The 24,106-nt window shown below is 34.3% G+C and overlaps 1 protein-coding gene across 11 annotated transcripts in view; it reads right to left on the bottom strand.

The window, feature by feature from the left end:
- LOC136027364 (voltage-gated potassium channel subunit beta-2-like) overlaps positions 1–24,106 on the bottom strand; it is a 210,845-nt gene that overhangs the window by 73,779 nt on the left and 112,960 nt on the right. For 10 of the 11 annotated variants that reach the window (XM_065704534.1, XM_065704533.1, XM_065704535.1 and 7 more), the window contains 3 exons: positions 10,802–11,009; positions 6,407–6,534; positions 1,149–1,355 (listed from right to left, as the gene is read on the bottom strand). In XM_065704534.1, coding sequence (XP_065560606.1) covers positions 1,149–1,355; positions 6,407–6,534; positions 10,802–11,009 — 543 coding nt within the window. The remainder of the gene's footprint in view (positions 1–1,148; positions 1,356–6,406; positions 6,535–10,801; positions 11,010–24,106) is intronic. The other variant, XM_065704540.1, reaches the window with a different exon arrangement.

The following is a 24,106-nucleotide window of genomic DNA, read 5'->3' as shown; positions in this document are numbered from 1 at the left end:
CTTTTTTTTAGTTTTTTTTTTATTTTTTATTTTTTTTAGTTTTTTACCTTTTTTTAGTTTTTTTAGTTTTTTTAGTTTTTTAGCTTTTTTACTTTTTTTATTAGTTTTTAGTTTTTTTTTGTAGTTTTTGCCTTTTTTTAGTTTTTTCAGTTTTTTTTTTAGTTTTTTATTGGTTTTTACCTTTATTTTAGCTTATTTTTCAGTTTTTTCCTTTTTTTTAGTTTTTTTTAGTTTTTAGTTTTTTTAGTTTTTTACCTTTTTTTAGTTTTTTTAGTTTTTTTAGTTTTTTAGCTTTTTTATTTTTTTTATTAGTTTTTAGTTTTTTTTGTAGTTTTTGCCTTTTTTTAGTTTTTTTAGTTTTTTAGCTTTTTTATTAGTTTTTAGTTTTTTTTGTAGTTTTTGCCTTTTTTTAGTTTTTTTAGTTTTTTAGCTTTTTTATTTTTTTTATTAGTTTTTAGTTTTTTTTGTAGTTTTTGCCTTTTTTTAGTTTTTTCAGTTTTGGCGTCACCTGATCCAGTTTTTTCAGGTGACGTCACCTGATCCATCCATCCACAGACAGACAGACAACTTATTTTTATATATATAGATATATATATATTCACAGGTGGGACATAGGGACACAACTACTATGGCGCGTAACTAATATGGCGCGTAACGACTTACACGCGCGGGGGGGCTTGGGGGGGGGGGCGCGAAGCGCCCCCACCAACTAGGTGTTGGGGTGGCGCGAAGCGCCACCCCAACAGCTAGTATATATATATATATATATATATATATATATATATATATATATATATATATATATATATATATATATATATATATATATATATATATATATATATATATATATATATATATATATATATATATATATATATATATATATATATATATATATATATATATATATATATATATATTGCTTGCTTAAAGGGAATAGATATAGTGATTTGCATATAATCCGGACAAATCCTTGAGCATTTCAGAATTTCTTTTCTATTTTTCTCATTGGACCTAAAAACTACTCCTGGTCAGTAATTCTTAATGTGCTGTTCTCGTTTTTTGTTTATCTTATTGTTTACACCACTATTATTTACTATTTTGCTATTTCGGTTATAAATAGATGAAGAAGTTAAACAAGATACCTAATTTATTGTACATCTCAGGCATGTGCAGTTCTGTCTTCTCTCTTTGAAAGTAGTGATACTCAGTCTGTTCACAGATAGGAGTAATGCAGTTAAATTGCCTACAGTTATTGTAAGCTTCGGAGATCTCAGCTGGACTCCATCTTGAAGTTCCCCAGTACATTGCCCAGCCTGAGTTGATGACATGATTCATAGATCGGACAACCTCTAAAGTATGTAGAAATTTCTATATAAGTAAAATCAGAAGTGTCTCTCCAAATATATATATATATATATATATATATATATATATATATATATATATATATATATATATATATATATATATATATATATATATATATATATATATATATATATATATATATATATATATATATATATCATGAAAAGAGAAATCACCAATGCAACAGCACAAACACACACAAAAAAAAGAGAGACAGAAGGAGAAAAGGAAGACTGTTTTCCTAAATTAGTGATTAATATAGACCAGCACTTGAATGAGGCCTTAACCCTACTCATCCATACAATCACATAGGTCAAACAGCATAACCATACACAATCAACCATAAAGAATAATCCATGGACAGGCAGTCATGTCGTCAATAAGTATAAGTCGTCATTTACCAAACAATAGAAACAATAAAGACAAATAATTCAGAGGCAACAACCCAACACAAGGGCTCATCAGGAGAATACACTTGTCTATAGGGTTTTGCCACATTAAATTGTTTTAATTTTTGTTTGACCAAAGACCCTCATAGGTTTTCTCCAGCGTGAAAGTGTTGCCAGAATTATTTTTTGTTTGTGAATTTGAAATAATAAAGTTATATGAACTTATGTATATTAATTTATATATATTTATATATATATATAATCGTTCTTCCCCGATATCTCGGCAGACTTTTACCCTGGTCCAGGTTTTTAACCTGATAACGTTAATTATTGGTAAGATGGCACATATACAGTTTTTTTTTCATATTTATGTATTTATTGACCTATTGACCTTGGCATGATTCTTGAACTTTGATTGCTCGACTTCGATTTGGATGTTGGCTTGATTCGGATTTATTTTTTTAGAAATTTTAATGCAACAAAAGACAAATATTAGCCTCAGAACTCGGAACGATTTTTTGAAAAATAGTAAGTGTAAGAGTCGTTCTTTTCTTTGCCAAGATTATTTCATCCAATGGACTTCTGTTAAGTGTACATTATATAATAAAAATTTGGCATGCAAGTTACGTGGTAATGTTAATTGTAAAACAACTAATGTAATTTACCTATTAAAATGTAATAAATGCTGCCTACAATATGTGGGGGAAACAAGTAATAAAATATGTAAAAGAATTTCTGGACATAAGACAACAGTTAATAAAGAAAAAACTAATAACTATCTAGTTCAAGATTGTAATAATGGTATGTGTTCCATAGCACGTTTTACTGCTGATGATGAACACTGTATATGTGTTCGAAATATCCAGTTAATTTTTGTATCTGTTCACTGTCAATAAAAAGGTTTCATCCCTATTTTGAACTGTTTTACTTTCGTCATGGATAGGCAGTGTGGTCTTCAAAGTTATCTAGATCTTCAAATTATAATGAATAAAGGGGCTAATTTCCTTCTTTCTCATCATTTTAAACCATCGAGTATTCTTGATAGCTTGGAAAATGATTTTGATTTATTTATTGATAAGTGGTGTAAGAAATAGAATAAAAATAAAGAGAGTTTTCTAAGTTGGAAGAATTTAATTATTAATAGAATACGGGATAAAATATATGCTAATTTAAAAAATAGTAACACCAAATCATTATTTTATAATGCTAGGATAAAACAAGCAATTGCTAATCTACAGCATGAATTTGTAATTGTGCCGGTGGATAGAGCTAATAATGATTTTGCCATAATTTGTCAGAAGCTGTATTGTGATGTCTTAACAAGGGAGTTATGCACGACTAATGTCTACGAAAAGGTGAATTTAGAGGATGAAAATTTAATTGAAAAAACTGAAGAAATACTTTTTAAAAAATTTAATATTAGAATTAATGAAAATGATAAAAAGTTCCCTTTCCTATATTGGACTGTAAAATTTCATAAGAATCCCCCTAAACCACGGTTTATTGCTGGAGCGGCAAGATGTCCAACCCACATTACTGCTACTGACCTCTCTTTACTTTTAAAATAAATTATAAATAAACTAAATAAGAATTATATATATATATATATATATATATATATATATATATATATATATATATATATATATATATATATAAATATATATATATATATATATGTATATATATATATATATATATATATATATATATATATATATATATATATATATATATATATATATATATGGACATAATTTAATAGGGTATAATATAATTTCTTTAAACGAAAACGAATTTTGAATGGAATTTCAGGCAAATTCCCCCACTGTGAAATTTCCCCTTAAAAGCTCATCCCCATGGAACCTTTGCTCCCCATGGGAAACTCTCCTGTAGAAAATCAACCAGCAGAAAATTCAGCCCCCCCCCCCTAAAAATGAATGCATGCTTCCGAATAACAAATACTATACGTAAACAATGGGAAAACTTTTTTATTAAAGACCTTTGCGCTTGGGCTACGGGGTTCATGTAACATTCAAAGGTATAGTTAATTGGCCCCTTAACAATAATGAGCAAAATGGCCGTCTCAAAATTTTGATCGGACGATTTTAAGAAAAAGGGCAGGGAGGGAGCCTAGTTGCCCTCTAATCTTTTTGTTCACTTAAAAATGGCACTAAAACCTAAAGTTTCTGTTTAAATGAGCCTTTTCTCAATACTCTAGGAGCACTGGGTCGAAACGATCAACTTGGGAAAAAAAAAACAAAAAGACACGCATCTGTGATCTTTTTTACGGCAAAAAAATTGAAAATTCAATATTTTGGCAAATAGGAGGTTGAAACCTTTGAAATAGGGTTCTCTGATAACCCGAATCTGATGGTGTGATTTTCATTAAGATTTTTCAACTTTTAGGAGGGTACGTCCCCCTTTTAGGAAAATCAGGCAAATTTTCACAGGCTCGTAGCCTTTGAATTCTAGCCCAAAATAAAATGTGAGACTTAATGAAACTTGTATATTTCCAATCACCATAATAAGCCGATTCTTATGACATTTGTATCGGTATTAAACAAAAAAACAAGTTTTTTTTTAAATGAAAGTAAGGAGCGAGATTAAAACTTAAAACGAACAGAAATTACTCCGTATATGAAAGGGGCTTTTCCTCCTCAACGCCCAGCTCTTTACGATAAAGTCTCTCTTAACTCTTTCTCTTAACTCTACGTTTTAAAACAGTAAAAAGTTTAGCGTAAAGAGCGGGGCGTTGAGGAGGAAAAGCCCCTTTCATATAGGGAGTAATTTCTGTTCGTTTCAATTTTTAATCTTGCTCCTTACTTTCGTTTAAAAAAACTTGTTTTTTTTTGTTTAATCTCTGGACGTTTTTGAATTAATGCATGTTTTGATCTTCGCTCTCCACACATAAATAATTAAAACGAAATTTGCACATTAATTTTTTGAGGCTAAATGGCTTTTTCATAGTTTTAATTGGAAGATTTTGAGAAAAAAGGAGCGAGCTAGGAGGCCTATTTGCCTCCAATTTTGATTACTTATAAAGGCAACTATAACTTATAATTTTTTACGAAACTTTTCATAGGTAGAAAATATACGTAACTCACTAATTAACTTAGGTAGCGAACTTCTATATTCCTATGTTTTTATTGCGTATATGAGGGGGCTCACCCCTCGTCGATACCTCGCTCTTTAAAATAAAGCTTAAATTTTTCCCAATTCCTTGAGAATGACCCCTGAATCACAAAGGCCGTAGAATAAATAGTTGAAATTACTAAAAATATTTTAGTGAGGTATTACAAGGAGGTAAACCCCTCATATGCGTAATAATTTCTGTTTGTTTTAAGTTTTAATACTGCTCCTCACTTTCAGTAGAAAAAACTTTTCATATTTATTTTTTATTGTTTTTTTAAATAATGCTAGAAAATCCTGCACCCCCCTCCATTGAAATTCTCTTCCCCCATGAAGAGTTCCTCCATGGAAAGATCCTCCCACGTAACCCTCCTTCAACTCTCCCCCCAAAACCAAAATAATCCCCCTGAAAACGTCTATACACTTCCCAGTAACCATTACTATATGTAAAAACAGGTCAAATTTTGTAACTTGCAACCCCTCCCACGGGGACTGCGGGGGGGGGGTTAAGTCGTCCCCAAAGACATAGTTATTAGGTTTTTCGAATATGATGAATAAAATGGTTATCTCAGAATTTTGATCCGGTGACTTTGGGGAAAAATGAGCGTGGGAGGGGGCCTAGGTGCCCTCCAGTTTTTTGGTCACTTAAAAAGGGCACTAGAACTTTTAATTGCCGTTACAATGAGCCTTTTCGTGACATTCTAGGACCACTGAGTCGATACGGTCACCCCTGGGAAAAAAAACAAACAAGAAAAATAAAAAAAAAAACAAATAAACACGCATCCGTGATTTGTCTTCTGGCAAAAAATTCGAAATTCCACATTTTTGTAGATAGGGGCTTGAAACTTCTACAGTTGGGTTCTCTGATACGTTCTGATGGTCTGATTTTCGTTAAGATCGTATGACTTTTAGGGGGTGTTTATCCCTATTTTCTAAAATGAGGCAAATTTCTCGTAACTTTTAATGGGTACGACTAATCTTGATGAAACTTCTATATTTAAAATCAGCATTAAAATGCGATTCTTTTGATGTAACTATTGGTATCAAAATTCCATTTTTCAGAGTTTCGGTTACTATTGAGCCGGGTCGCTCCTTAATACAGCTCGTTACCACGAACTGTTTGATCAAAAATTCCGTTTTTCAAAGTTACAGTTGCTATTGAGCCACATCACTCCTTATTTACAGTTCATTACCACGAACTATTTTATAATCGGAATATATTTAAGTTATAGGTATGTTTGCTATAGGCAACGTCAGAGCGTTTTTTCTGAATGTATATTCAGTTTTTCTGAATGTTTATTCAGTCAGTGTCAGGCGATTGGTGTCTGGTGGTCTCCTTGTTACTGCTAACAGGGAGTACTTAGTAGTAACATTAGTATTAGCAGGAGTAGTAGTAGTAGTAGTAGCAGTGGCAGATATTGCAGCAGTAGTAGTATTATTAATAGTACTAGCAGTAGTAGCATTAGCAGTAGTTGTAGTAACAGCAGTAGTATCCTTAAAAAATAACTAACCTTCCATTGGACACATAGGATCAGCCTTATGAACTATAATGATATCAATGTAGTCTAGCTGTAATCTTTCTAGTGATCCTCGTACTGATTCAATAATGTGCTTTCTTGAAAGTCCTCTTTCTTCTGACCTAGAAGTAGAAAGAGCAGTTTGAGAGCAGAGTTCTAATTTTTCTAATGATGCAACTCTTGTTTAAAGAGAAAACTTTTTCTTCATCCCCAACGGGTAAAACAGCTAAGGCTCTTTGTATTTGAAGTGGAGTCAACCAAGTTTTTTGTAACTTTGAAGGTCCCCACGGATAAGAGAGACAAAATTTATGCATTTGAAAAACTTCTTTTTAGAGTTTTGTTCTCTAAAGGATCTGAAATTAAAATAATTTCTTTATACAAGACAGTTTAATTATATTATCTTCATTCAAAGCAAAGAATAATTTATTATTTTTCATACAACCTATGAACTTTTAATTGCAATTACCTTTTATTTTGGAAAAACCAGTAAGTTGTGGATAGATGACTTTTCCTGCCCAAACAGTTCGCGGTAACAAACTGTAATTAAGGAGCACCTCGTTTCAAAAGCATCCGAAATTCTTAAATATATATTTTGGATTGCAATAGGTACATCAAAAGAATTAGTTTTTTAAGATTCTCTCAAATATATAAGGTCCAATAACAATAATATAACTCATCAAAAGCTAGGAGCCAGATAAAATTGGCCCAATTTTTGAAAAAGAGGGAAATAGGCCTACCCCAAGAAGTCAAGCGATATTAATGAAAAATACACGATGAGATTTAGCATATTAGAGAATCGTACTGCAGAGGGTTCAAGCTCCTATATAAATATTAAATAAAAAAAACTAGTTTTTTTTAACTGAAAGTAAAGAGCGACATTAAAACTTAAAACGAACAGAAATTACTCCGTATATGAAATGGGTTGTCCCCTCCACAATCCCTCGCTCTTTACGCTAAAGTTTTAATTGTTATAAAAAGTAAAATTGTGGCAAAGAGTCAAACTTTAGCGTAAAGAGCGAGGGATTGCGGAGGGGACAAGCCATTTCATATACGGAGTAATTTCTATTCGTTTTCAGTTTTAATGTCGCTCCTTACTTTTAGTTAAAAAAACCGGTTGTTTTATTTAATTTCTAAACGTTTTTGAATTAATGCATGTTTGATTTTGGCTCTCCGCACATAAATTATTAAAATGAAATTTGCATATTAATTCTTTTTTTGGCTAAATGGCCTTCTCTTAGTTTTGATCAGACGATTTTGAGAAATAAGGGGTGGGGAAGGAGGCTTAGTTGCCCTCCAATTTTTCGGTTACTTAAAAAGGCAACTAGAACTTTTAATTTTTAACGAACGTTTTTATTAGTAAAAAATATACTTAACTTAAGAATTAACTTACGTGACAAACTTTTATATTCTTATATTTTTATTATGTATATGAGGGGGTTTGTCCCCTCGCCAATACCTCGCTCTTTACATTAAATCTTAAGTTTTGTCCCAATTCTTTAAGAATGACCCCTGAATCAGAAAGGCCGTAGAATAAATAGTTGAAATTACTAAAAACACTTTAGCATAAAGAGCGAGGTATTTATCTCCTCCTAAATACCTCACTCTTTATGCTAAAGTATTTTCAGAACCCCTTATATGCGTAATAATCTCTCTTCGTTTTGAGTTTTAATGCTACTCCTTACTTTCAATTGAAAAAACTTTTTCATGTTTATTTTTTCATTGTTTTTATAGTAATGCTAGAAAATCTCGCGCCCTTTTTATTAAATTTCTCTTCCCCCATGACATATTCATCCAAGGAAAGATCCTCCCACATAGCCCACTCCCCTCAACCCCACCCCCAAACCCAAAAAAATCCCCATGAAAACGTCTGTACACTTCCCAATAACCATTACTGTATGTAAACACTGTTCAATGTTTGTAACTTGCAGCCCCTCCTCCAGGGACTGTAAGGGAGTAAGTCATCCCCAAAGACATAATTAATATGGCTTTGACTATGCAGAACAAAATGGCTATCTCAAAATTTTGATCCGTTGACTTTGGGAAAACAATGAGCGTGGGAGGGGGCCTAGATGCCCTCCAATTTTTTTGTCACTTAAAAAGTGCACTAGAACTTTTCATTTCCGTTAGAATGAGCCCTCTTGCGACAATATAGGACGACTTGGTCGATACGATGACCCTTGGGAAAAAAAAATAAACACGCACCCGTGATTTGTCTTCCGGCAAAAAATACGAAATTCCACATTTTTGTAGATAGGAACTTGAAATTTTCGCCCTAGGGTTCTCTGGTACGCTGAATGCGATGGTGTATACCAAAATACCAAATATTTAAAACTATAAATCAAACAAGTAGTTCAGAGGTGACCACCCAACACTATTGCTCATCAAAAGAATACAAACTTACCTATAGGATTTCAGCGCTTTAAATTCCCTACCCAGACAAAATGGCGTGCCTACCATAAGCTCCCTACCGTATCCCCATGCAAGGTATCACTCCGAGATGTATGTTTATTAATAAACAATTGCAAAACGCCCAAATAGCTCCTGAACTAACATGTCTTACCTTGGTGTTGGCCCTCTTGTATTTACGTTAAAATGAATGATCCTACGATACTGTGAATATTTATACTGAACGTTTGTTAAGTTTTTACAATGTTATCAAGTCTTCTCTATCTATGTAAATACAACCTAAATAAAATTGAAGAAGTGAATGCGAATTAAAACATTTTAAAAATACATCTTATGCAAAATCCACCTAAAATTCACTGTCAAAGATAAGGCACCTGTCATTCTCAATAACAAGGAATTCAAAATTAACTATAAGTTTTGCTAAGTATTGCTCTATAATTATTTCTGTATTTACTTAAAAGTGCATTATACTGAAAACTAATTTTTTTTTTAATTTTCAAGCTAGTTTATTTACAGAGAAACCTCTTGAAATTTCAATTTTTGGCTTAAAATTTTACATCTATTTTTAAAAGAAGTGTAAATATTACAATTTTTTACTTATGTAAGTAATTGTGAGTAAAATGCTGAGCAGGTGATGTTTGAGTGTATATTACTTTCAGGGAACCGAAAGTTGATCATTTCAAATCAAAATTATGCGTACTAATCTATTATTATCAGAAACATTAATCTTCAAATCTGAAAAAATGATCTTCTAGCCTTGTGCCATGACTAGGTTCGAGAGTCAAGTCTGATGGATAAATACATTTTTAGAAATATCAGTAAATTCTGTACAATTTAAAACAAAAATATTATCTAACTATCTTTTATTATTTGAAAAACTATATTTTAAATTATTTCAATTATTTTTATTCATCATATATTTATATTCTAGTTAACTTAAAAACAAGTCAACAACAAATGGACTGGCATTCCCCCCCCCCTCCACCCTAGGAGTTCCCACGATTTGCTTATACAAATTACCATTAAATCTATATATATATATATATATATATATATATATATATATATATATATATGTGTGTGTGTGTGTATATATTAAATTTGCATTTTTTGCCAGACAACAAATCATAGATGTGTGTCTATTTGCTTGTTTTTGTTGGTGTTTTTTGGGGTTTCGTTCTCCCCAGCGGTGATTTTGTCACGCAAGTGATTTAGGAATTTCGGAAAAGGCTCATTTGATCACATGCCAGAAGTTCTAATGTCCTTTTTAAGTAACCAAAAAGAGTATAGGGTAACTAGTCCCCTCCCGTTCCCTTCTTTTCTCCAAAAACATGTGATTGGAAAATCTAAAATAGCCATTGATTCAGTATAGTTGATAGGTCCAATGACTGTGTCCTTGGGGATGACATGACCCCTTTAGTCCCTTGGGAAAAGTTCGTAAGTTTTGTAATTAGCCCATTTTTCACATATAGTATAGCACCTGGTTTTCTGAAGTATATCGGCTTTTTATCACATACGGGAAAACTTAACACGAGGGAGATTTCCTGGCATGACGAAAAAACGGTTTGAAATTAACTAATTAAGAAGTTACGTCCCAGACAATTATTTTTTCTGGGACAAAACTTTCCATCAAATCAACTATTTACAAAATATAATTTCAGCAATCTGTATTCCGAAAATAATAGTTTTTAGCCCATTTCTTTTATCTTCTTCTTCTTTTTGTTTATATAGTAAAATTTCAAAGTCAAATAATTAATTTGTGAGCGTCCAGAAGTCTCTTTCATTTTGATCACTACTACCTTCATTATTGATTAGCCTTAAGAAGACTTTTCCAGAGACAGTACTAGTTAACTGGGAAAAGAGTAAAAAATTTTCTTATGACTATTTTCCAGAAAGATAGCGGACATCTCAAAAAGAGCTGGAAATGCATTAAAGTGGAAATTTGGGATTTATTTGCAAGCCAAGTTAATAGCTTAAACTCACTTGTGACTCCAGAATAATTTTGTTGTCACCACATAAGATGACCTTCTCCATCCTCTTGACCTTAGCACTTTTCCTAAAAGTATTTCAGCTCTGAATCCACAGTAGACTTCACTCAGGTCAAACAAGTTTATCCCACTTTCATAAGCCGTTGCTATTACCTCCTCTGCTTGTTCATCAGTAATATGGCTGCTGAATGTAACCCATGTTCCTAAAACATGCATTAATTATACAAAAATATTTATCAACAAATCACAATTCTGTACCTAATGAAGAAGATCTAAGTGACACTAATTATTTACATTACACAGTAAAGTGATTATGACTAGTAATAAAATTTCACAGAAGTATATGCTTGACAAGAAAAATCGGATGATGGACGTCATATTCGCAAGTGCATTTCAATAAAATAAATTACAACAATAATTACAACTAATCTAAAACAAAATTGAAGAACAAAAAAAAACCTGGTCAAAGATAAAAGGCAGCAACAATTAAAACGAGTCAAAAACCAAAGTGCAGAACCAAAAAAAATGGAGTTGCAAGACATGCGACAATGAGGACCAGAATAATCAGAAATAATAATAAGAACAAATAAATGTGTCGTATGAAATTAAGCGGCAGTGAGAACTACAAGCAAAAGGGAAGATCAGACCATGTCAAAGATGAAAATAAATTGAGAAAATTAGCACTTTAATAGATAACGTATGTACTAAATTGACACCATTATTTTTTCATGAAATATGCTCAATTTTCGCTCTAAACTAAAACTTAATATTTACAGCATTAATGGTGTTAGTAGCCGGAAAAATTTACATCCTCCCCCCCTCGATAAAAACCTAAATCTCACTCTAGTATTTTGAGACAGAGAGTAAGTTCTAATTTGAAAAGCATTTGGGAGAGGATGAGGATCCAAAAAACCCACTAGCCCTCTCCTTTAGCTTTTTTTCCAAAACACGCCATTACATTAGCTGGTATGTCTTAACTAAGCTGGTAGAACTTCATAAAACTTTTTTCTAAGGTGAGGGGGTATATGTATCCACGCAAAAGGACTAAAGTGTTCTGGATGCTCAAAAACTAAGCTTTAAAGTTCGTTTCTCTGATCTGCTTAAACATGATATTTCAAACGTTTTTTTTATCAGGTGGACCTATGTGTAGCAACAAAATTTTAAACCAATCTTGGCTGATGGCTTCTGATGCATGAAACAGCCTGAACGTGGGCCAAAATATTGTTTCGTCGTTGATAGATTTGTTGCTTATAAGGCACATAAACAGTAAAAATAAACTCCAACGAAAATAAAAGCATTTTGAATGTTGCTTTTATTTATTTTATTTATAGGGATATTTCTGTAGTAATATCTGTTATCTATAGGAACATTTGATATGGTTATATAAAATATTAGCGTGATTTTTTATTTTTTTTTAACTTGATCAGTCTCGACATCTCAAAAACAATTTCAGGGCCAAGGTAACTTAAAGTGAGACAAACAAACAAAGAAAACAAATCTGGTTGTACTGATTCGCTCAGCCACCTTTTAAACAGACAAAAGTAAACTCTTATTAGTAGTTGGCCATACAATGCATTTTCCTAAGCAAAACTGCTAAAACAAAATATAACATAACGGGATTAGATTAATAAAATAAAGGATTAGAGTATGTTTACATTCAAAAAAATATGTAGGATAGGGATCTTGCTGAAACAAGCAATATATAAGATACACATTTACGCAGAAAATCAATTTGAATGTTTAAGAACCCCTATCTTAAGCCAACCGAAATACTATAGCAAAGCAATTATTTAAAAATGTACCACCAAACTAGCACTGATTGTAAATTTCAACTGAAAATTCAAATCTTTTCCTGGTTTTAAATTGCAGTGTGGAAATTCGTATTGGCATCATGACACGGTGGATTTTTACAACTCCTTCTGTTGATTTACCAAGTATCTATAGAGTTTTGAACGATTGTTCTAAAAGTGAGAGAAAACTGGCTATATTGCCAGTACAAAGCCTGCAGTACATTCTACGAGGTTTGTTTGAAAAACAGAAATCACATCAGACATAAAGACAGAAAAAAAATGCTGCTAATTGTAAACAAATCGATCGTCAAATAAAAAATTTGAGCTTGAAACGAAAAAAAAAAACACCACAAACTTTAGTACGGCTACCGTTCTTTATGCCTTGACAAGGCCATCAGAGGGTCATTCCCAAAAATGAAGACTTTTAGGTGACTTCCCATAATAAAGAATTTTGTAATATAGTCGGAAAGAATGTAATAATAAAGATAGTCGGAAAGAATGTTAAAGGCATCAAAATTTTTCACCCGATAAGCCTACCAGGAAATAAAATTAAGCTTATAATTTAGTTTATTCAATTATGAAAACCTTTGAATGTTTTACTTATGCTAAATTTTAATCAATCAGGATTTAAGTTATTTTGTTTGAGGAATTTCCAGTTGACCCATCGACTATTGTCTTTTACAACTCTGACATCTCTTTCTGACTAAAATTGACAGTTGACAAATTTAACGGTTGCTTTAGCCAAGTTCTAGCTAGAAAAAGTCAATCAATCTGTCAGTATACTCTTTACAAAACAACAGCAGAAAGAAAAGTCTATTCCATAGAAATTAAATGAGGAAGATTTAGACTTTTCATTTAATTTTCTAAAGCAGCCATTAAAGAAACGAAAGCAACTTCTTTGAAATTATAATTGATTCTTCAGGTTAATAGGATTGCATCCACATTTAAATTGACTATACTCACCTATTTAGGGTTTATCTAAGGATAAAACACATGTGTGGGGGCTAAGTTCAGAAACAAATTGCATATTATATGAAAAAATATTGGAAAATAGATTGAATCCAGACAATTACAATAAACTAAGGGCTTTGAGGGAACTAAATCCCCCGTTCAGAGCACTTAATTGTAGGAAAATACAAATGAATGTGCATTGTCATTTATTCCTTGAATTGTTAATAATATTGAATTTACTAAAATTATAAGAGTGAAAAGTGTAAAATATTTTACAGTAAAGTGCATATTATGTTTTGCCTTGGAAAGGCATAGGGATTTCAAGCACTAATCATGTTAATTTCTGCTCGTTTTAAGCTTCACTCGGTAATGGGTTTCATTTATTTATCGATGCAGATTTTGGTAGTTTTACGATGGGTTTTTATTGGAGTACTTTATTTTATTTTTGCGTATATTTGGTTTAATGGAGTTTTTTACTTTTCTTTGAAAATCTTATTTTGTGGGAAAATTTTTTTTTAATTAATTTCTGTTCTTTTCATGTTGACATAGTATTTTCAAGGAAGAATAAAATAATAGTTTAAATCTTTTCAATTTTTCTTTGAAAATTCATAGTTTTGCCATCCATTTGTATGCCGAAGATTTTTTTTTATTTAGTTTTTATACCTCCTCTAGTTAACCTTAAAAATAAATCTTGATAACATTTACAAAAACATATATCTATACTTTTTGACAACTTGGATGCTCTTATACTCTTTTCATTTAGTTAAATTTTAAGAGCAGAAATAGTAATAGAAGTATCCCCGAAAGTTGGAACATAATACCTTCAGTCATCGGCAATCAGCGTAAACACTGTGGTTTTTTATTTCATAGAACAAAATGGTTATATTAAATTTTGACTATAAGTGTTTAGAAAATTAAAAGCTAAAGAGGGAGGCTGATTCACCTCTAATCACTTTTGACTCTCAAAAAGGGTACTAGAACTTTAATTTTTCAATCAAATTAGCTCCTTTAAAATATCAATGATATTACTAGCTATGATAGTGCAGCGCTGCCTATGATATTACTTATATGTCCATTTAGTACTTGTATGAGTAAATTTTTTTCCGTTTAATTGAAACTCGCCCTAAAAGTTTCATAGTAAGGCCTATAGTTTCCTTAGTTACAGTGACCATAGAAGTAGTACAAAAATATGCACATAATGTCTTCTGGCTAGTTCAAAATCTATTACAACTTACCCTGAAAGGTCTAACTTAAATAATGTACGCTGTTAATGTGATACTGCTTTATAACCGTTTATTATTCCATACTTTTCCATAATATGATTCCATAGTAAAAATTCCATAATATTCCATTTATTATTCCATAAATTATTCCATACTACTTCTCATCACTTTGACTCTTAAAAGCGCGCTTGAACTTTTGATTACCAATCCCATGACTCCAATCCAAAGTAAATACGACCATCCTATCTATAAGAACCCTATACGCCCCCAGAGCATCACTTACGGCCCTTGCCCTGAGAGCTATAACGGGGGAGGCACTTGTCCTCACAGACATAATTTCTTGACCCTTCAACTACGATGAACAAAATTGTTATCTTCAAGTTTTGATTGGAAGTGTTAACAGAAATGATGAGCGTAGAGGGGGAGGCTGGTTACTTTAAAATCTCTTTGACTCTTAAAAAGGGCACTATAACTTCTAATTTCACACAAAATGAGTCTCATCTGAAGTTTATAAGACCGGATATTCTTTAAGAACCTTATATTTCCTCATAGCATATCTTACAACCCTAATCCCCAAGGCGCTGGGGCGTTGTGTCAATCCTTGAGGTATTATTTTATGTTCCTTTTGCCATTTTGAACAATATTACTATCTTGTAACTTCGATAAAATGGATTTGGTGAAAAGAGGGGTTGTTTGGAAGGGGATGGTCTAAATGCCCTCCATCACTTTTACGCTTAAAAGGAAACTAGAAGCTACAATGTTCAACCAACTGAGCCCCACTAAGTTAAATAACCATCTCTTCTATAAAAAAAAATCCCTTCTTAAATGTCCTTCTTGTAAAAATCCCTTCTTAAATGCCAAGCGACAAAATTTAAAACCCTTGCCCTGAGGCTCTCATCAGTTCAGTTTCAGTTCATTCGGGTTTATCAAAAAAAATTATAACAGTCATAACATACATAATATCTCATCTCTATGCAAAAACTGCATTCTGAGTCCCATATCACCTCAAAAATAAATACGCACTATGGCTCTCCCTCCACTTCTCGATACAACCATGGCCTCTACCAAAAAAACATCCTTACAAGTCCCCACCTCTTCATCCAGGAGCAAACCGCTCCAACCCCCACAAAAAAACTCAATAATAACTAAAATCACTATTCTAATTAGATTCTTTATTCAAATTAAACTAATTCAAAACAAGATAATTTTTTATTCTCTTTTTGAAAGAACCAAGGGAGCTCCTACCTCTCAGTTCAAGCGGTAAGGTATTGTAAGCCTTAGCACAGACGATGTCAGGCGAAAAATCCGACCTCACTGTTGGCGTATGTCGAGTATGTATCTGTGCAGATAGTCTTGTAATTGGAAGATGCTGTTCGGATACCAAACGGAATAGATTCCTAAAAGGCGGTGGAAGCAAGCCGGAGAGGAATCTGAAAGCAAAAACCAAGCAGGAGAGCTCAAACAGCGATTTCAGCGAGAGATAATCTTCTGTGTGTTTGATGATCTTTAAGGCATTCTTGTGGATGGAATCCAGTGTTTTCAGATGGGATTTGAATGTCGATTGCCATACCGTTGCGCAATACTGTAAGTGGGGTCTAATGAGTGCATTGTAGATAATGGTAAGGGTTTTATGTGGGAATGTTTGCTTCAGTTTCTTCATGATACCCAGATTCCTTGAAAGCTTTAATTCTACAGCATGGATGTGAGGAAAGAAAGAAAGGTTTTCATCTACTATTACTCCTAAATATTTTGCACATCCATTTACTGGTCGTTGAACATTTCCACGAGACGTCATAATTCCTGGTATTTCTGGGTGAAGGGTTCCTACCCTAGAAAATAGTAGGATGCAAGATTTTTCTACATTGATGACAAGTTTGTTGGCATCCACCCACAGATAGGTCTCTTCTATGATATTTTCAAGCTTCCGCTGATATCGAGTCCGCAGCAGGTCATTGTAGTGTCGTCAGCGAATGATATAAGTTCATCTTGCTCGTTAGTAATGTCCTCAGATGTTTGATCAAAGCATAGGTTACAGCATTTTTGGTTGTCATGATTCGGATTACGGATACGAGTTAGGTCATTTACATGGACTAAAAACAAAAGAGGACCGAGGATTGATCCTTGGGGCACATCAAATTTCACAGTAGTGTCGTTCCTTGGGTCGTCACCAATGTAGATGCACATATTTTGAAGGTAAGATTCAAACCATTGAAGGGCTATCCCTCTAACTCCAATATGTTGCAGCTTTCCCAGTAAGATTGTATGATCCATACTGTAAAAGGCTTTCTTGATGTCAATCCATATAGCAGCTGGCAGAAGACCTGAGTCAAGTGCTCTGTTGATGAATAAGCTTAAGGATGCCAGAGCATTTTCTGTTGAATGACCAGGTCTGAAGCTGAACTGACGACTACTAAAAAATCCTTTTTTTTCGAGAAACTGGTAAAGTAGTCTTTGTAAGGGTTTTTCAAAAACTTTTGAAAAACAGATAATATGGATATGGGTCGGAAATTTGATGGATCGTCATGAGGGCCACCTTTATGTAGAGGGATTATTCTTGCTTTTCTTAGTATCGAAGGAAAAACACCACTTCTTAGAGACAGGTTTATCAAATAAGCTAATGGCTCAAGGATAGAAGGGAGAACTGCTTTCAGGGCTTTCGTGTGTATCCGGTCAAATCCAGATGCTGATGTGCCTTTCAAGGTCTTCACAATCAGCTCTACCTCAGTTGAAGTCACAGGAATTATTGCCATTGATTTGGTGCATGTGCATTAGATGTAATTCTTCCTATCCTTGCGAAAAATGTACTGAGTTCTTTTGCAACCTGAGTGGGTTCCGTAACAGCCTCCTCGTTGACAAATAGTCTGGAAGGCAATTCTGCTCTCTTATCATTTGGTCGCAAAATCGAAGCAATGACCTTCCACACTTTTCATCCATCCTTCCCACTTTCAGATATTTTATTATTCACATAAATTCTTTTTGCTTTCCTCAGAACTGAATGAAGGCATTTCTTATACGTCTCATATCTCTCTAGGTTTTCTCGGTTTGGGTGGTTTTTGTTATTTGCCAATAACTTATTTTTCTTATTTATGCATATGAGTAAGCTTTTGGTAATCCATGGACATATTGGTGTATTTTTTCTTCCACAGTTTCTTGGTTTCTCTTTAAAACGGCATGTTTTATATGCAGCTACAAATGCATTGTGGAAAATTTTAAAACCTTTGTTCACATCTTCATTTGCTAGGACACTGTCCCAAGAAGCTTTTTCTAACTCACCATTTAACAGTTTAAGATTCATCAACTTTAAAGGCCTTGCTATGTGATCTCGCGACTATTTTCAATAAATTGACTGTCTGAATTTTTTTATTCGATATATTTCGGGAAAAAACGAAATGTTAGGGTGGCTAGCTGCCCTCTGATCACTTTGACTCTTAAAAATGGCAATAGATATTCTGATTACCAATCCAAATAGTTCCTTCCATTGAAGATACGACCACTCTTTCTGTAAAAACACCTGCCCTAAAACCTCTGGGGGTGGGGTTTTATTCCTCAAAGACATAATTTACAGACCCTTCAACTACAATGAACAAAATTGCTATCTCCAAATTTCGATCGGATACGACCACTCTTTCTGTAAAAACACCTGCCCTAAAACCTCTGGGGGTGGGGTTTTATTCCTCAAAGACATAATTTACAGACCCTTCAACTACAATGAACAAAATTGCTATCTCCAAAATTTCGATCGGAAAATTTTGGGGAAATGATTAGCCTTGGGTTATGGTTGCTCTAAAATAAATCAGAAAATCACAGTATAACTTCTAATTTCAAATTAAATGAGCCCCGTCGGAAGTTTACACGACCACCCATCCCATAAAAACATTGTATGTCCCTAGGGCATGACTTAAAATCCTATCCCACGGGATTTTGGGGTCTTGTGGAGAGCCTAGAGGCATTGTTATATGTTCTTTCGACTAGTTCGAGCAAAATCGCGCTCTCACAATTTTAATCAGATTTGTTTGGTTAAGAGAGGTAGTAGAGGAAGGGCTTTCTGTCCACTATCAGTTTTGACTCTTAAAGGATAATTGGAGCTTTCAATTTTTCAACGAAATGACACTAATCTAAAGTTTACATAGCCATCCACTACTACTACTAACAGCTCAATTCAGCATCAAGCCGCCTGAGGCCAGCACAGTTACGCAAACTAAACTTCCATCCCAATCTTTTCAAAGCCTCCCTCTTTAAACCCTTCCGGGAAGTTCCCATTTCCTTTAAGTCTTTCTTCATGGCATCCTCGCACCCAAACCTGCGGACGACCTGCTTTCTGTTCAGGTTTAGATAGTTGGCAGAAAAGGACAATCTTTGGCAATCTGTCATCCTGCATCTTTAGAACACATCCTAGCCATCAAAACCTTTCTCTCATTACAAACCTAGAAAGCGGGATTGAACCACAATTTTCATACGGCCTAGTGTTTGAAACATGGTCGACAAGCCGGATACTCAAAACAATCTGTAGGTAATTTCTCTGGAAAACATCTAGAAAATATTCATCCTTTTTTCGGAGCGCCCCTGCTTCAGAGCCATACTTGACCACTGTCATCACTGTAGCTTCCAATATTACAATCTTGGTTTGCAGGCTTATCTTCCTATTCTTCCAAATTGTTTTATCTGCAAAAATACACCCTGAGCCTTGGCTATTCTACTTTTAACATCTTCACTGCTCCCACTGTCTTTGCTTAAAATACTACCAAGGTAAGTGAAGCTCTCTGACTTATCGATCTTTTCGTTACCCAACGTCAACGTTTCATCTTCACTTATTCCTAGCCTTTGTGACTTTGTCTTCTTACCATTTATTTACAAACCTATTCTAGCACCCTCAACTCTAGCAATCTCTAAAAGTTCATTCATTTTGCTCGTACTTTCATCTTTGATGCTTAATTCATCAGGATATTCTAAGTCCAAGATCTTTCATAAAAAACATTCCTTCCATAACAACCTTAAATGTCCCCCAGGCATAATTTAGAACCCTTGCCACTAGGCTCTGTTGGTTTTTATCAACCCCAAAAACCTTGTTATATGATCTTGGGACTATTTTTGAAATCTTAAAATTTGTGCTTGGTGAATTTCAGGAAAACACTATGTGTTAAGGGGGGCACTGCCCTCTCATCACTTTGGCTCTTAAAAATAGATCTAAAAATTTTGATTACCATTCCAATGAGTCCCCCCAAAAGTATATATGACCACCTTTCTGTAAAAACCTTAGGTTCACCCAGGCATAACTTTCAACATTTGTCCTGACACCTGAGGGGCCGGGGGTGTCTTCCTCAAACATAACTTCTAGAACCTTCGTCTACAATGAACAAAACTGCTTCCTCAAAATTTTGATTTAATATCTTTGGGAAAATGATGAGCTTTGGGGAGGGGGGGGGGGCATGTGGCTCTAAAATGACTTTTGACTCTTAAAAATGGCACTACAACTTCCAATTTCAAATTAAATGATTTCTAGTTGAATTTTTCAAGACCGCCCATTCCATAAAAACCTCATGTGCCCACAGGGCATGACTTACAACCCTATTGGCAGGGCACTGGAAGGGCTTGTCATCAGGGATGACACAGCATCCCAGAACCCCAAGGGTAAGTATTTTAAGTTACGTAAGTTGCCCGTTACTTATACATTACGTTGATTATTTCAAAAAAGGGGTATGTTTTCCAAAAAATTAAACATTAAACTTTTAGGAAGTTTTAGAGAGATGTTGGTCAAAACACACTGTATGCAGGGTGATGGTCATAAAGACACAACAACAATATCTAAAGAACAGCCAAGGGCACTGACTCTTTCAAGACAAGTTGAGAGGGACGTTGAAGAGGGGTTAAAACACAGCCTTTACCGCCCCCTTCTATTCCTTTCAGATTCCTTCCTTAGCACTGGTTAAAAAGCTGAAAACTCATTTTATTTAAAGCAGTAAAAAAAAGTTTAACAATCTTGCCTCTGGGATGTCTTTCCCCCGATAGCCCCTAGGGCGAGGAATATAAATTATGTTTGTTTCTATTTTTTACATGCAGGATTTTTCATTGGAAAAGGGGCCGATGTTTATTCTGTGTCCTCCCCCTCCAAATTGTTGACAAATGCCTGTACGACATTAACTGGTAAGGTGAAGAATTATTGTGACTCTATAATGCCGCATTCTTACTCATAGGAGGGAACGTGGTACTACAGGGCAAGGGCAGGATAAGGGGACAAAGACTCTTCAGTATAAGTATCTCAATGAGTGCCTAAAATTTACCGAAATGAAGTGACTTTATTTACCTATGCATTGTTGTTCTACACGTCTGTGTTCATGCAAATCCCTTGAAAAAATTGATATATAATAAAACTCAAAACTTCATTATTGCTCTCATGTGAAATCGCAGACAGGTCAATATATGCTCCTTTATAAGTTAAAACTAAATTGAAAAAAAAAATTTGCAGAGCCATGGAAAATATTGAAAAAAAAATGAATAGTACAGTATGTGAATATAAAAATATATTGGTTCCAGGCACATTACTTTTTGTGACACTCCCAGTATTTTCCAATCAACACTTGTTATTATTGTTGGAGAGCAGCCACTACAAATGAGGAACAACAACTGAATTATTGCTTCCAGCTCCTCGATATTTTGGTGTTACGGACATTAAAAATTCTAAAATTATAAGTAGATTCTACATCAAAGATTTGAGCATAAGACTGCTGAACATAAAATATTGATTAAAGAAGTACGGTGTTATTTCGAATCCCTTTGCCATTGAGTTGTTGTTTTTTTGTTTTTTTTTATAGAACTATGGAAATTCCGGCGAAAAGGATTTAAGCTTAAGACTGAATTGCTTGATTTTTTAACAGAAATTTATTTTTGTTCGAACAACATAGTCTCCTATCACAACCCGTTTCATTGTCCAGCTGAATATTCTGAAGGATATTTGTTTTGAATTGATCAGTTCTTTTTTATTTTTTTTACTGAAAAGGAGCCCTACTGAGGCTCCCTTGCAATCTACTTGGCCCTAGATAGAAGCTTTTCCTTAAAAGCTTATTTATTGATACCTGGCACGTTTTTTTTTGGGGGGGGGCCTTCGCCCCCCCCCCCCAAAAAAAAAAAATGTGAAATGTTTAATTTCCGCATGTTTTCTTGGGATTTCAGGTAAAAGTTGGACATTTATTAGGAATCATGTGTGAAGCCTTTTTTTGCGATTTTACAACATGGAATTATCCGGTCAAGTCACTGCCCAATTATTAACCCATTTTCTGTCTAACTTTTATCGTCTTTGAAGTAGAGGAGAGTGGGGCTGGTGTAAACTTTGAAAGTAGTGAAAGTAGGTTAGATACATAATTAAATTCTCAAGTTCTGTGAAATTCCCACTTCCTAGATGACTACATTAATATTATAAATTCTGAGTATTGGCAGTAACTGAGAGATTAAACTAGGTCAGTTCCTGTCATATGCTTCGATGTGTATTTCCTTGATTTAGTGAATATAAGCCACTGTTTTAAAGTACTTTATTCAGTTCTTATTCTGTGTCTGTCCTCGTCGTGTGTACATTTATTGTATTATATGTGTAAATAAACATTTTTATACTCGAAACACAAACTTTATAAAAGTTAGAGACGCTTGACATCCTCTACCGGTCGAACCCCAGATTGTAGGCCAACGCTACCATAAGACTCTAAAGAAGAGAGCAAAGAGAAAGTTACAATTTACAGAGAGTAAAATAGGAGAAAACCTTTACAGAGAAGTAGTAGAGAGAGTACTTTACAGAGTGGTGAAGCGGTTTTCGCTGGAGAGGATAGAGTTCTTAACATCCTCTGGATTTCGATCTGTGGTTGTTGGAGTTCCAATTTTGGTGGACTTCGCCATTGCCAGCTGTGGTTGTAGCGTGGAGACTGTCCGCTGAGACCTGTTTCGGTTCGTGCATGACCGTGTTATTGGTGTGTGCTGGTAGTCGTTTGACTTCGGAAGTTGAGAGCTGTTGCTGTTTTCGTCGTCGGGGATTCCAGTTCCAGCATCGGTTCCAGGTTCCAGTTTCGCCGTTCCAGTTCCAGTTTCGCTGTTCCAGTTCCAGGCTCCCGCTTCAGAATCCAGTTTTAGTAAAGTGAAGAACGTCAAAGGACAATTTATGATTGTAAGTCATGCATTTTAAGTTCGCACGTGAGCAGCAAATCTGTTAGGAGTGCTTAGTAAAAATTTCGCCTTGTCTTTACAGCTATAACTATCGATTTCTTTTAGTTATGAACGCAATTCCAATTTTAGATCCTTCTGATTCTGAATTTAATAGAGATATTGCTTCATTATTTTTGAATGATATAAAAAGGAAAGGTTTAAAGGCCCCTTTGAATTTTTATGCTTCACGACGTTATTATAATTCAACTTCAGTCATAAAATTTTTGACAACTGTGGTTAATTAAATGGCAAAAGAAAGTGCCAGGGTAAATATCGGAGATATTTCGGGGTACAATATAACCGATATATTTATCGAGGGTAACAGCAAAAGGGTAATATGAATCAAAGAGTAATTGGGTCAGTAATGGATCCCCTATTGAAAACGCACTTCTTAAAGAAAAGCAGGAATTTTATCAGCAACCGTAGATGCTGATATTGGACAGGACAGATTAAAGGACTCCGTCAGAACTAGACTGACGTAAAACGTGACCAGGGGAGAGGTAGATTTTTTTTGTATAGGATTTAAGGGTTAGATCAGTATTTTAGACTGAAATTTCAGTGGAAAAAAAAATGATGAAAAATTTATTATATGGCACTGATTTAGAAAGATGCAGTGTCGAGCGAGATGAGGCTGGTGAAGGGCGAACTACGGTTGACCGAAGGACCAGATGACTGATAATTTATTAGGTACTGACGTAGTAAGGTGTTGTGTCGAGAGAGATAAGGCTGGTGAAGGGGCGGACTGCGATCGACCGAGGGACCAGGAATATCAAGGACATGGTGGAAAGGAGTTCCACGCATGGGATATATGCCAACAGGTCGGAAAAGAGTTCCGTTCCTGGAGAGTTAAGGGCTGACATGGTGGAAAGGGGTTACACATGGGATATATGCCAACAGTTCGGAAAATAGTTCCGTACCTGGAGAGTTAAGGGCTGACATGGTGGAAAAGAGTTCCACACATGGGATATATGCCAACAGGTCGGAAAAGAGTTCCGCACCGGGGGAGTTAAGAGTTGAAGTAGGGGAGAGTGGGGTTGGTTCGGACGCGAGGTGAATCTGGTCAAGCGCTTTTCTCCCTACAGCGCCGTCTGCTAATCAAGAAAAAAACACTGTAGACCTGCCATCTAGCATTCTATTTGCGTATGTAGTTTT

This window comes from Artemia franciscana, chromosome 5, assembly GCF_032884065.1.
Source record: "Artemia franciscana chromosome 5, ASM3288406v1, whole genome shotgun sequence".
Classification (NCBI taxonomy): Eukaryota; Metazoa; Arthropoda; class Branchiopoda; order Anostraca; family Artemiidae; genus Artemia; species Artemia franciscana.
The sequence above is the reverse complement of the archived record's forward strand: the minus strand, read 5'-3'. Positions and strand labels throughout refer to the sequence as shown.